The sequence below is a fragment of the Myxocyprinus asiaticus genome, chromosome 49 (assembly GCF_019703515.2).
Source record: "Myxocyprinus asiaticus isolate MX2 ecotype Aquarium Trade chromosome 49, UBuf_Myxa_2, whole genome shotgun sequence".
Taxonomy (NCBI): Eukaryota; Metazoa; Chordata; class Actinopteri; order Cypriniformes; family Catostomidae; genus Myxocyprinus; species Myxocyprinus asiaticus.
Genome location: NC_059392.1, coordinates 3,619,889 through 3,634,271, shown reverse-complemented (window position 1 = coordinate 3,634,271; position 14,383 = coordinate 3,619,889). Strand labels below are relative to the sequence as shown.

Sequence of the window (14,383 nt, the reverse complement as noted above, 5' to 3'; positions counted from 1 at the left end):
TTAAATGACTTTATGTAATAAAGCTATATAACTAATGTCTTTTACATGGATAATTTTATTTTTTATTTAAACATAATTAGCAACATGGTCATTGTGACACACTAACATGAGCGAATCCGAAACAAATTCTCAAAGTGCAAAGAAATAATCAAGAAGCGTCTTCTTTAGTGCAAAATAAATGCAAAATAAAAGCATCAGTAATTATGTATTCATATACAGTAGAATCATTGACCACTTGGATGTTACTCTAAGCTCAGAAGATGTTGATTAGTGGAAACGATCACTTCTAGACAGCATTTAAACAACAGAAGATAATGACTACCTTAGAAACTACTTTAAACATTATCCAGAATAAATACGTATGTCTGGACGTCAGTTTAAGTTACTTAGAAGTGGCTTCAGTTCCAGCTTGGTAATTCAAGAGAACTTATTGGTTTTTCAAAAAAACTGAGATCAGCACTTATTGTTAAATAAAATACTGCCATTAAATTGATCTGGAGAAAGAAAATGTAGTGTAAAAAATCATTTCAAAAACATAACGTACAGATTATAAGCTTAGTAAAAAGATTGTGTTCGTTCAGTGTTGTTTTACAATCGAGTCACAACTGAAATGAAACTCTATAAATAGGTCTCCAAAAGTATTTTGGTCTTAATATTCTAGAGCTATTCGGTAGTAGTGTAATAAAACACACAGGGCCTCGATCACGAAGTGCAAGCAGAACGAATTTTTGGGTTGCATTTAATGTTACAATTAACATAAAAATGGATTAACAAACGATGTACACAATGTTTTTGTTGGAACGTGTTTTGTACATGAATTTCAAAACAACGTTTTCCCCTTAACCATTATTATGTATATCGTTCATAAATACATTGTTACGTAAATTGTCGCAAAAAAAGATTTTATGAACAGAAACATTTGTTCTGCTTGCTTTTCATGAATGAGATCCAATATTTTTTTCTTAACGACTTATACACAGAAATTCGTTTAACTTACGTTTCATAAGTGAGATCCAATGGTTTTTGAACAATTTCCACAGAAATGTGTTTTACCTGGGTTTCATGAATGAGGCACATTGTTAAATATGTTGTTGCATTGAATAAAATGTGAGGTATTTACAAATTTACGTAACAATGGTTTTACAAATGGTGTGCATCGTCCTCTTTTAGGAATATTTCTGATTCTACGCCTCAACCATTATGACAAACAGCCTTTTTAATTATAACCTCTATAAGCACAACTTAATATTCATTAATCCGACTTCACAAGTAAAAAGGAAAGGAAAAAAAAGGTGAAATATTCACAAGTCCTCTCAAATAAACTCTTCAAAATGAGATGCTGTTGTTCTGTTCTGTTAATTGGCTCCTTCAAGGAAAGAGTAAGTCTAGTTTCGGGGCCCATTCCAGTGCAGAGTTCACCACAGCCAAAGCTGCGGCCCCCAATGCCACAGTCAAACCCATAACCGCCAGTTTCACAATACGTCGCGCGGTGGGCCGGACCACAGCTACAGTGCCTCGCTGGGCCTCCAGGTGGCGCTGTTGTTGTTGCATCTGCTGTTGCTCTTTCCTTCTTTTCCGAAGAACAATGTCTGGATGCTGCTGTGTCGACGCCAGCTCAAAGTCTTTGAAGGTGGAGGCGGCGGTTCTAGACAAAAGAATGTTTTGTGTCGTTTAGGGGTTGGGTGAGGATCAAACAGCTATGTTAGGAGAGTTTGGTTAACATTGTTAGATGTTCCTAAGTTACTATGTAAACACCAGAAGAAGAAATAAAACCCATAATAGCAAAGAAAGAACACAAAAGGTTATTTGGGATTAGACAATCACATCATAGGACATTTACATATAAAACAAGTTTTTGCGTCCCTCTGCCCTGTTTTCAATCTGATTCTCTGTGTAGACATTTGCTGGATGGACGCCTTTGACTGTTGTGCTGCATTTCAGCTGTTTTTGCAACGTCTCAGGCAGGACTTCAGCATTTTTTAGATGTCGTGTCAAGTTAAAAATAACTTCAACTTTTAAAAATGCACTTCACAAAATGCAATTCAGTTATATTTTATGGAGCCCCTTAGAGGACAGGGTGGGATTTTTTTTTCTGAAATAGTTTTGCGTGCCCTCGCAATATGTTTTGCGTGCCCTTGCAATATGTTTTGCGTTCCCTCGCAATATGTTTTGCGTTCCCTCTACATAAGTTGTGCGTTCCCTCTGCATAATTGTTTTGCGTTCCCTCCCAATATGTTTTGCGTTCCCTCCCAATAACTTGTGTGTTCCCTCGCAATATGTGTTTTGCGTTCCCTCGCAATAAGTAATGCGTTCCCTCGCAATAACTTGTGCGTTCCCTCTACATAAGTTGTGCGTTCCCTCGCAAATTGTTTTGCGTTCCCTGCCAATATGTTTTGCGTTCCCTCCCAATAACTTGTGTGTTCCCTCGCAATGTGTTTTGCGTTCCCTCGCAATAAGTAATGCGTTCCCTCGCAATATGTTTTGCGTTCCCTCGCAATAACTTGTGCGTTCCCTCTACATAAGTTGTGCGTTTCCCCCGCAAATTGTTTTGCGTTCCCTCCCAATATGTTTTGCGTTCCCTCCCAATAACTTGTGTGTTCCCTCGCAATATGTGTTTTGCGTTCCCTCGCAATAAGTAATGCGTTCCCTCGCAATAAGTAATGCGTTCCCTCTACATAAGTTGTGCGTTCCCTCTACATAAGTTGTGCGTTCCCTCTACATAAGTTGTGCGTTCCCTCGCAAATTGTTTTGCGTTCCCTGCCAATATGTTTTGCGTTCCCTCCCAATAACTTGTGTGTTCCCTCGCAATATGTGTTTTGCGTTCCCTCGCAATAAGTAATGCGTTCCCTCGCAATATGTTTTGCGTTCCCTCGCAATAACTTGTGCGTTCCCTCTACATAAGTTGTGCGTTTCCCCCGCAAATTGTTTTGCGTTCCCTCCCAATATGTTTTGCGTTCCCTCCCAATAACTTGTGTGTTCCCTCGCAATATGTGTTTTGCGTTCCCTCGCAATAAGTAATGCGTTCCCTCTACATAAGTTGTGCGTTCCCTCTACATAAGTTGTGCGTTCCCTCGCAAATTGTTTTGCGTTCCCTGCCAATATGTTTTGCGTTCCCTCCCAATAACTTGTGTGTTCCCTCGCAATATGTGTTTTGCGTTCCCTCGCAATAAGTAATGCGTTCCCTCGCAATAAGTAATGCGTTCCCTCGCAATAACTTGTGCGTTCCCTCGTACATAAGTTGTGCGTTCCCTCGCAAATTGTTTTGCGTTCCCTGCCAATATGTTTTGCGTTCCCTCCCAATAACTTGTGTTCCCTCGCAATATGTGTTGTGCGTTCCCTCGCAATAAGTAATGCGTTCCCTCGCAATATGTTTTGCGTTCCCTCGCAATAACTTGTGCGTTCCCTCTACATAAGTTGTGCGTTTCCCCCGCAAATTGTTTTGCGTTCCCTCCCAATATGTTTTGCGTTCCCTCCCAATAACTTGTGTGTTCCCTCGCAATATGTGTTTTGCGTTCCCTCGCAATAAGTAATGCGTTCCCTCGCAATAAGTAATGCGTTCCCTCGCAATAACTTGTGCGTTCCCTCTACATAAGTTGTGCGTTCCCTCGCAAATTGTTTTGCGTTCCCTGCCAATATGTTTTGCGTTCCCTCCCAATAACTTGTGTGTTCCCTCGCAATGTGTTTTGCGTTCCCTCGCAATAAGTAATGCGTTCCCTCGCAATATGTTTTGCGTTCCCTCGCAATAACTTGTGCGTTCCCTCTACATAAGTTGTGCGTTTCCCCCGCAAATTGTTTTGCGTTCCCTCCCAATATGTTTTGCGTTCCCTCCCAATAACTTGTGTGTTCCCTCGCAATATGCGTTTTGCGTTCCCTCGCAATATGTTTTGCGTTCCCTCGCAATAAGTTGTGCGTTCCCTCGCAATATGTTTTGCGTTCCCTCGCAATAACTTATGCGTTCCTTCCCAATATGTTTTGCGTTCCCTCGCAATAACTTATGCGTTCCTTCCCAATATGTTTTGCGTTCCCTCGCAATAAGTTTTGCGTTCCCTCGCAATATGTTTTGCGTTCCCTCGCAATATGTGTTTTGCGTTCCCTCGCAATATGTGTTTTGCGTTCCCTCGCAATATGTGTTTTGCGTTCCCTCGCAATAACTTATGCGTTCCTTCCCAATATGTTTTGCGTTCCCTCGCAATATGTGTTTTGCGTCCCCTCGCAATATGTGTTTTGCGTCCCCTCCCAATAACTTGTGTGTTCCCTCCCAATATGTTTTGCGTTCCCTAGCAATAACTTATGCGTTCCCTCGCAATAACTTATGCGTTCCCTCGCAATATGTTTTGCGTTCCCTCGCAATATGTTTTGCGTTCCCTCGCAATAACTTGAGCGTTCCCTCCCAATATGTTTTGCGTTCCCTCGCAATAAGTCATGCGTTCCCTCGCAATAAGTCATGCGTTCCCTCGCAATGTGTTTTGCGTTCCCTCGCAATAACTTGCGCGTTCCCTCCCAATAACTTGCGCGTTCCCTCCCAATAACTTGCGCGTTCCCTCCCAATAACTTGCGCGTTCCCTCCCAATAAGTTTTGCGTTCCCTCGCAATAACTTGTACGTACCCTCACAATATGTTTTGCGTTCCCTCACAATAAGTTTACCATGGTTTTACTACAGTAACCATATTTTAACCTTGATATTTGTAGTGAAGCCACAGTGATAATACAGGAAAACAAAACTTATGGTAATAAAAATCATAATTTTGTGGATATCATAATTTTACTATTCAAATACCATTGTTTCACTATGGTTTTACTATAGTAATATTGTGGTTACACTTTAAAACAAGGTTACTTTTGTTAACATTAGTAAACAACATTAGTTAACATGAACTAACAATGAATAATAATTTTACAGCATATTAATCTTTTAATTTCTAATTTCAACATGATTTTTAAAAGCTGTATATGTTCACATTAGTTAATGCACTATGAACTAACATTAACAATGAAAAATTATATTTTAATTAACTTACATTAACAAAGATAAATACTGTAAAAAATATATTGTTCATTATTAATGATACCTAATGCATTTACTAACAAATGTAGCCTTATAATAAAGTGCTACCAATATTGTAGACTTGTATTGTAACCAAAGTTTATTGGTGGAAAATATGTTTTTTCCATAGTAATATTGTAGTAACCATGATTGTTTTAGGTTAACCTTTTTTTAAATTATTTTATTTTTATTTATTTTATTTCTTGATGGAAACCATGGTTTTACTATAGTAAACGAAAAGTTAAGTAACCATGTTTTTGGTGGAAACCATGGTTTAATAACAGTATACTGTATCCATATAATAACCATGGTTTTACTCTAGATTAACCATGGTTAATCTTGTGGTTACTATAGTTTTACTACAAATATCATCAAAATAACCACAAAATTATGATTTTTATTACCATAGTTTTTATTTTCCTGTATTAGTACTATGGTTTTACCGTGAATATCAAGGTTAAAATATGGTTATTTTAGTAAAACCATGGTAAATGTATAATTTATAACTCAAAACTATTACTGTTTCAGAAAAAAATTCCCTCCCTGTCCTCTTAGGGGTTCTGTAATATTTTTTGCACTGTTTCTAGCTGCTTCTTTTTTTATGCGCAAGAACGGAATCAGTCTGACTAGCTGCTAAAAGGTACAGTAGCAAACAGACTTTCATTTCAGTTTAATTTTAAGGGTCAGAGAGAGGGTGGAAATGATCATATGAAACTAAATTACGTCTTTGGTGCAAGAAACCTAAACTAACATTATTTTTCACACAATAGGATTCAATCTATAAAGAAAATGAAGCCTATTTCTGGACCATAAAGTTTTTTTGCTCTGTGGCATCTTAATTTCACAATAAAGCACATTTTCCCTCAAAGTTTTCATTGTCATGAAAATCTTAATTGTCCAAAAAATAAACTTCAGTTTCTTTAAGCAAAATATAATTTCTTATCATTTCAAAAATGACATTCTCTTGAGAGTCACCCCATCTGTGGACTACGAAAAAATATTAAAATGCTACAAATGTGAAGAATATGGCCCGTTTAATATGTAAAGAATGTGGAATTATTCTGAGGTTTAGTCTTGATTTTCTTTAAAACAAATTGTTGCTTAAAATACGTAGAAACAATTATGTAAAATACTTCTGGACAGGGTGAGATGTTGCACAATGCAGAAAAACGCTTCCAACAAGCCAGAAAGAACGTAGACACTCACTGTTGACTGCGCTGCTGGACAGCTTCTCTAGCCAGCTCAGACGGAGGAAACTGAACAAACAGATCTCCTGCCCGACTGATCAGAGTCTCGTATGGCAGGTCTTCTGGGATACGAGACAGCAGATGATGCATCATGGCCATATCACACTCACAGTCCAACACCTCCTCCTCTCGATACAATACGATCTGCAAAGAGGAGATGGTATTTAACGCTATTGCTAAAGAGAAGAAAACAGCAAACAGTGGCTTTTGAGTTCTCCTACTACTGTGATAGACAGGATTGTCTCTCTAGATGGATGGTTTGAAAATAAGTCACATAGCTGGACTTTATTTTGGGATTTCTGCTGATAGGCCCTGGCTAGTTTGAAATCTCATAAGCCATTTTATACATGTTCTAATTTATTTTTTTAAGATCATAATTAGGGCTGACGATTTAACAATAATTTAGTGCAATTAATTATGTAAAAATTATGCGTAAAAAATGTACGCACTTAATCATGCCCGATCCATACGCAAGTTCCAAAATAAGGAATGCTCCAGTACATTGGACCAATTCAAGCTTCACGTACGACCTTGATGTTTTAATGAATATGATGCAGGAGGGGGCAGTCAGCGCAACTCAGCACAGCTGTACAGGCAACATGCTTTCTCAAACCAATGAGAGCACGCAGCACAGCCTTCCACAAACACGCTTTTGTGCTCAATTACAGCTGGACCGAGCACTAGAGGTAGACCGATATATCGGTTTTACCGATTAATCGGTGCCAGTAGTTGCTTTTAGGAACTATCGGTTATCTGCAAAAATCTATATCTATAGTTGCAGATCATCATTTAAAAGTAAGTGTCCCCGGTGTGTTTTGGGCTTGTTTATACTTAGAAGTCCCACGTTATGCACCAAAAACTGCATCTGGGATTTTATTCATTTCAGACTTTTGTCTTTGCCCACAGTCGTAAAGAAAGAATAAGATTTTTTTTTTGACTTTCTATAAATCGATTTTATAAAACTATCGGCAAAATCCGGTTTTACCGATTAATCGGTGCCGATAGTTTTTGGAAGTATCGGTTATCGGCCAAAATTTATATCGATAGTTGCAAATATTTTTTTTTTTATTCCACCATGTTTCCTCTGTGGAACGCTGGAGGATCTTGTTTTTTAATAATAAACCTTATTACTCATTAAACCTTATCTGGTGAAATATATATATATATATATATATATATATGCAAAACTCTTAATCTTGTGAACATATAGGCTACAGAAAGCTTAATTCGGTAAATTGCCTACTTAACTATAGAGCATTGTAACAGAGACAAGTCTCCGTCACTTTAAAATACGTAAAAAATAAGTTTATAGTTAAAAATTATGTGTTATGCACCAAATCTTAATTTTTTTCTGGTAATTATTGGAATTTTAGTTGAACAATAAACTGCATCTGGGATTTTATTCATTTTGGACTCTTGCAGCCTCTGTGTCTGTGCCCATCATAGTAAGGAAAGAATAAGAATTTCTATAAATTATATAAACTGATTTTAAAAACTACAGCTGATTAATCATTTATCGACTTTTCCCACCACCCTTAGTTATTGGTATCGGTGAAATCCACTATTGGTCGACCTCTAATGGAAATAAAACAAACTATATTTTGACTTTTAAGCCACTTTTCGTATTGTCTAAATGTTTTACTTGTCTTCCGCCACAATATATGTGCATGATGTAATGTATTTGAATTATCGGTAACACTTTACAATAAGGTTCCATTTGTTAACGTTAGTTAATGTATTAGGTATCATGAACTTGGTTAATGTTAGTTTATAAAATTACCATTGTTCTTTGTTAGTCCATGTTAGTTTATAGTGCATTAACTAATGTTCCAAAAATAATTTTTATTTTAAACATTTATTAGTACATGTTGAAATTAAAATGAACTAAGATTAATTTAAATAAAATCAATACAAGATATAAAACTCTTTACAATAACGGTGTTTAATAAATTCTCTGCATAATTCATTTCATTATATGTTACCAGGGTTGGGGGCAACCACAATAACTTTGCATTTTTTATTACTACTATTATTTATTTTTAATTTCTAATTAAGTTTAGTTTATAATTATATTTATTCTTTTTTTTTCTTAAAAAAAAAAAAAAAAGCCTTGGATGCAAATTAGCATGTGCTATAATCTTTATATACAATGCATCTTTTTATTTTTTTCTCTAGCTGAAATCATGTTTTTGTATTGTCCCTACACAAATAAATAAAAGATGCTGTAAAAGTATTGTTCATTGTTAGTTAATGTTAACTAATACAGTTAACTAATGTTAACAAATGGAAACTTATTGTAAAGTTTTACCAAATTATCTGAATTATAATATTTATTACATGTTATATTTATAGTTACTTAAATTATTCTATACTAAATTATTTTTATTTGGGGTCCTTTCTCAGTAAATATTGATATGTGATTAATTGCGATTAATTCGATTCATTAATCGGCACATCATGTATTTAATTTGATTAAAAATTTGAATTGACTGACAACCCCAATTATAATAAATAAATATTATAATAAATTAAAATAAAAATGTTTTGCTTTAGAAAAATGTCCTTCACATTACAGTAATGAGAATTAGTTTTTATTCCATTACAGTAAAGAAAGTCTGGAAGGAAAATGTGTTTAACTGTAATGAACATTATTCCTAATAGTCCTACAATTAGGCTGCATTTTCTTTGTTAAATATATAATTTCTTATTTTCTCTCTTTTGATTTCAATTTAAAATATAAACTGGATATTTCAGTTTTCAGAGATTCACCCACATACAGGTATTAATAGTAGTCCTGTCAAACAAAGCTCCAATTGTGGTGAATCATGGTGCTTTACTGTTCAACAATCAAAATATTCCTGACACAAGAGAATATCTCAATTACTTATTCAGAATAAACAACACAGCACGATTCAGGCCTAAATATAGCTGCTACTGCAGCGGTAGTGAAACTGCTGACCCATTTCTGCTGAATATCAAAAAGAAGAGACTCAAAGCTTTCAGAAGATGGTTTAGATGGAGACAAACTTCCAAAAAAGGGAAACATCTTACCACGGCAGCAAAGTATATGGGCATGAGAGGATGGCAGGCCAGGAAGAAATCGTACAACCGGACAACGTGGCGGAAATCTGACAAAACGTGTCCGAACCAGGTGATGAGCCAACTGAGGGCAAAGATGGTGCCAACCTCGGCTCTGCACACAAAATACAGACATATATTTATCTCAATCTATAAGGCTGTGCGGGATAGACATTCTAGATCATGTTTAAAAATATCAATCCCAACCACATTGTGATTTAAACATTGCAAAATATAAAGTCATAACAAAACAATAAGAGCATATCCTCACTGTTGCATAAAGTCGAAGACCTCTGGGTTGACTCTCTCTATAATGGGCATCAGGTAGTTCAGGATGTGTTTGGTGTTGTCCATTGTGGGGTCCATAAAGTCCCTGTAAAGTAGGACAGTTATTTTTTAACAATGTGCGTGAAATGAAAACGAAAAATGCCAAAATCGCAGTCAATCAGAACAAATTTCATTTGGCGACCCCATGTGTCTCCAATTCCAAAGTCCACGTGCATTAAGACATTTCGACGTTTGCTTGGTTTTTATTTATAACATGTTGCAACATTGCGTTTCAGCAAAATGTCTTGTTAATGGCCCACCTGAGATGGTGAGTGGAGAGTTTCTCCACCAGGGCAGTTGCAAGTCGTTCTCCCAGCACCAGTAGGAAGGTCACCACAATGTCATGGTAACCCTGATAATAGTGCAGTTGAGGGTTTTTCACAAGCACCCGTAGAATAATATCGATCAGCTCCTCCTGAAGGCCTTCACGTTGCTCATCTGGCATTCCTGCATCCATTACACATGGCAAAGCAACAAAAATCATCTTAGGCATGGATCAAGATCAGCTGAAACTTAAAAAAAGTGTGGAGGTCTGTTCTGCTTACCTGGAGGGAAGCGTCTCAAGGACCTCTGAACATCTAGAAGCACCTGATTAAAATCCTTGTTGTTCTCGCGATCTACCTTCTCTGATGAACAAAAAAAATATAAACAAATATGTTACCAAATTTTCAGTTTTCAGGAATAGCAAAAACATATTGTTCAAGTTTTAGCTAAAAGCGTCAAGCATTTAAAGCGAAAAACAATTACAGTGTGAAGTGATAAAAGTGACAGGACTAAAAGCGAAAAGCGATAAAATCAGCAAGCATTAGAAGCGACAAGCACTGATAGCTAGAAACGATAACAGTGACAAGCGATAAAAGTGACAGGACTAAAAGCGACATCCGATAAAAGCAACAAGTGTTAAAAGCATCTAACATTAAAAGCAGCAAGCGATAAAAGCATCAAACGTTAAAAGCGAAAAGCAATGAAAATGGCAAGTGATAAAAACATCAAAAGCGATAAAAGCATCAAATATTAAAAGCATCAAACGATAAAAATGTTAAGCAATTTAAAATGACAAGCGATAAAAACGACAAGTGTTAAAGCAACAAGCGTGAAAGCAGCAAGCGATAAAAGCATCAAACGTTAAAAGTGGCAAGCGAAAATAGCAGCAAGCGAAAATAGCAGCAAGCGATAAAAGCTTTAAACGATAAAAACGGCAAGCGATAAAGGCGTCAAACGTTAAAAGCGTCAAGCATTAAAAGCATCAAACATTAAAAGCATCAAGCATTAAACACTAAAAACGATAACAATGACAAGCGATAAAAGTGACAGGACTAAAAGCGACATCCAATAAAAGCAACAAGGGTTAAAAGCATCTAACATTATAAGTAGCAAGCATTAAAAGCATCAAGCGTGATTCGGTAAAAGCGTGAAGCATTAAATCACCAAGCATGAAAGCAGCAAGCGATAAAAGCGTCAAACGTTAAAAGTGTCAAGCGTTAAAAGCATCAAGCGATAAAAACGGTAAGCAATTTAAAACGACAAGCGATAAAAGTGACAAGCGATAAAAGCGACAAGTGTGAAAGCAGCAAGCAATAAAAGCGTCAAATGTTAAAAGTGTCAAGCGATAAAAGCAGCAAGCGGTAAAAATGGCAAGCGGTAAAAACGGCAAGCAATAAAAATAGCAAGCGAATATAGCAGCAAGCGATAAAAGCTTTAAACGTTAAGAACGGCAAGTGATAAAAGCATCAAGCGGTAAAAGCGGCAAGCGATAAAAACTACAAGCGGCAAAAGCGTCAAATGGTAAAAACTACATAAGTTGTGCCTGAACTCATTTTTACTCCAACTAACACTTAAAATGGTTGTTGTCCTGATCTGGATGACTTGTTTCAGTAGTTTAACATTGATTCTTATAGAGATCAGAACCAGAAAACAGTCCAGCAGCAATCTGAATCATCATGGCGCCGCCCAGTGGTTGGTCAGGAAAACTGTGGCTAGTGTGGCATTTAATGTATCTTGGTCTTACCTAGTTGTTCAGGTATGCTGTCTACAGACACGTTGAGCAATCTGGGCCACACCTGACGACGGATCTCATCGGTAAACAGTCCTCCTTCGCTGATGGCCATACGCCTCAGGGTGGCCACATCCACGGGTGTCATATTTAAAGCATGTGCAATCTCCGCCGTCTTCCGCTTCCGTCTGGACTCAGAAGCTGTTGACATGATCGCAAGAATCAGCACTGAACCAAAGCACCAGAATATTACTCTATAAACCAACAGTACTGTCAGCCAGAGTTTAAGAGTGTTTCATCAGAAAACTTGGTTGGAAAGACAAAAGTTGACCAAGATCTTTCACTTCAATTGCAACAACGGTTCCCAGAGGGACATTCAGGGCGGGTACAAAGATGCAATCTTTTTTGGGGGGGTCATATTGATCTTTAGGGTGGGCAAGTGTGGTTGTCTCTTCATTGGACCGGAAGGGGGTGGGGTGGGGTGGGGTGGGGGGGGGGGGGGTCACATGTTTCTGGGGGGCACAATAAAAATCTAGGAGGCAATGCCCCCCCAGGCCCCCCTTAGACTGGGCAATGGAGACATTAAGTCTACATTAAGATTAATGTTTATACTCACATCCCAAACATTTGAGGCAGTTTGTTTTTGGAAAAACAGAGATTTCCAGCATCCATACAACCATGCATATCTAACAGAACATTTTTTTTTTTTTTTACTTTCTGACATATCAACACCTTACATATGTTTCAGAACAACTGTAATACTCAAATGAGCTTCAATATATCAACAACAACAACAACAACAAAAAAATCTAACACATAAACATTACACACTATTTCATACACATACAGACTGTAATAAAGGTTAAGACACCTTGTTTTCCGAGTCCATTCAATGGAGAAGACGCTCCGACACTCTGTGACTTTTTCAGATTCATCCTGTCGCAAATTTCAGTCCCTTTCCCGGGGGATTTATTCGTTTTAATCCAGCTACATAATTTGATTTACATATAAATATAAACAGCTGGTGGATTTTCCTTTAGCATGACAGCTAACTCCAAAGGCCACATCATCACATTAAGGCCCAGGTTAGCTGTATAAACTCATTCCTAATGAAAATAATCTGCCTGTCCGGTCTAATATACTCATGTCAAAAGCTTTAAATGAGTGTGTTCTCCTGAACCGAACCAAAATAACGGACTCTTTTCTGTGTCATTTAATCAGTTTCGCCTCCGAAGCTGCAGCTGTAGCATCATCTGGCTTGGTGTTTATGTGTGAGTGGAGGATTCTGGGAGTTGTAGTGCAGCATCAGCTGGCTTGGTTTTATGGGTGAGAGGAGGATTCTGGGAGTTGTAGTTTTATTAGATCAAGGAAACGGCGCTGTCTCGAAAACTCGAATTCAAAATAAAAGTCTTTTCAACATGGCGTTTTGAAATATATAACTAAAGATTACCATATGACGCTAAAATGTTTATTTTTGGTATTTGAAACTAAAATAAAATATTTGGAAGAATTCACATTTTTGTGTGAGAAAGATCATGTTTAGAGCTCTTCAGCCATTACGGCAATTTGCATGCAAACATGGAAGGCTAAAAATCCTGTGGTTTTTACGAATAGGGATTTTCGAATAAAATAAGATCTGCGGTGAAAATTACTTGAAGAGACTTTCAAGTTTTGCTATAGAATTTAACCCTTGTGCGTCAATTTAAAAAGGTTACTCAGAGGTCCTTAGAGGACAAAAAATGTCCACGTCAGAAAACTGCCATACTAATGTTATATATTAGTATTATTTTCCACTTTCACTGACTTTTATAACTATCAAATATTCATTCATTTTCAGGATTTTAACCCTTTAAATGCCAGTTTGTTTATATAATGCCACTGTTGTTTTTTACACACACACACACACACATATACGCACACACACACAAATTTCTCAATACACAGATACAAAACACACTCTGACATCCATACCAACATACCCACACAATTTTAGCTACATCATTTATTCAATTGTCCTGCAGTGCTCTATAATACAGCAAACAGAAAATAGGGGAAAAGCTTGTATTTGCTCCATAGGCTAAACATGAGAAAAATGGCATCATCTGGTGGAAAATATTACAAATTTAAATTTTGAAGCCAGAGCTCCAGAATGAAAGCATAATATCCTAGAATTCATGATTTTATGCTTTAATAACACTGGGATCAAATATTGCAGTTTTAATGGGTCCTGAAGGTCCTGAGTGTAACTATTTTGTGAACACAGTGTGTTATAGATGTTTTATAGGAACTGAGGTTGAAATATCAAAATTCCCCCCAAAATTGGCCAAATTTATGCCGTTGGCATTAACACAGTCAAAATGATCAAAAAAACAAAAAGGAAAAAGACAAAAATGTCCCGAAGGTCGCACAAGGGTTAAATTACACACAGTCACACTTCAATATTGGATTCTGAAATCGTTGCATCTATTAAAATGCATGTTGTTAGCCCGTTGCTAAATAAAGCACGTAGCTCACATGCTCAGGGCAGTTGTAGTCCTTAATTAGCATTGTGATAGCAACATGTGTTTTTGAAAATGCAATAGTTTCAAAATGAACGTTTGAGGTATGACTGTGTAATTTATATTCTAGAACAAAACGTGAAAGTCTCTTTAAGTAATTTTAACCACAAGCCATATTTTATTTATAAATCTAAA

At 36.9% G+C, this 14,383-nt stretch overlaps 1 protein-coding gene across 1 annotated transcript; it reads right to left on the bottom strand.

Annotated features, from left to right (window-relative positions):
- Positions 1-33: 33 nt before the first annotated feature.
- tbc1d20 (TBC1 domain family, member 20) lies at positions 34-12,965 on the bottom strand. The gene is made up of 8 exons (XM_051693136.1): positions 12,562-12,965; positions 11,706-11,891; positions 10,243-10,323; positions 9,958-10,144; positions 9,642-9,743; positions 9,344-9,485; positions 6,252-6,436; positions 34-1,645 (listed from the first exon to the last, which is right to left on the bottom strand). Exons 1-8 carry the CDS (start codon positions 12,623-12,625, stop codon positions 1,369-1,371), a joined length of 1,224 nt encoding a protein of 407 aa, XP_051549096.1. The 5' UTR covers positions 12,626-12,965; the 3' UTR covers positions 34-1,368.
- Positions 12,966-14,383: the final 1,418 nt, after the last annotated feature.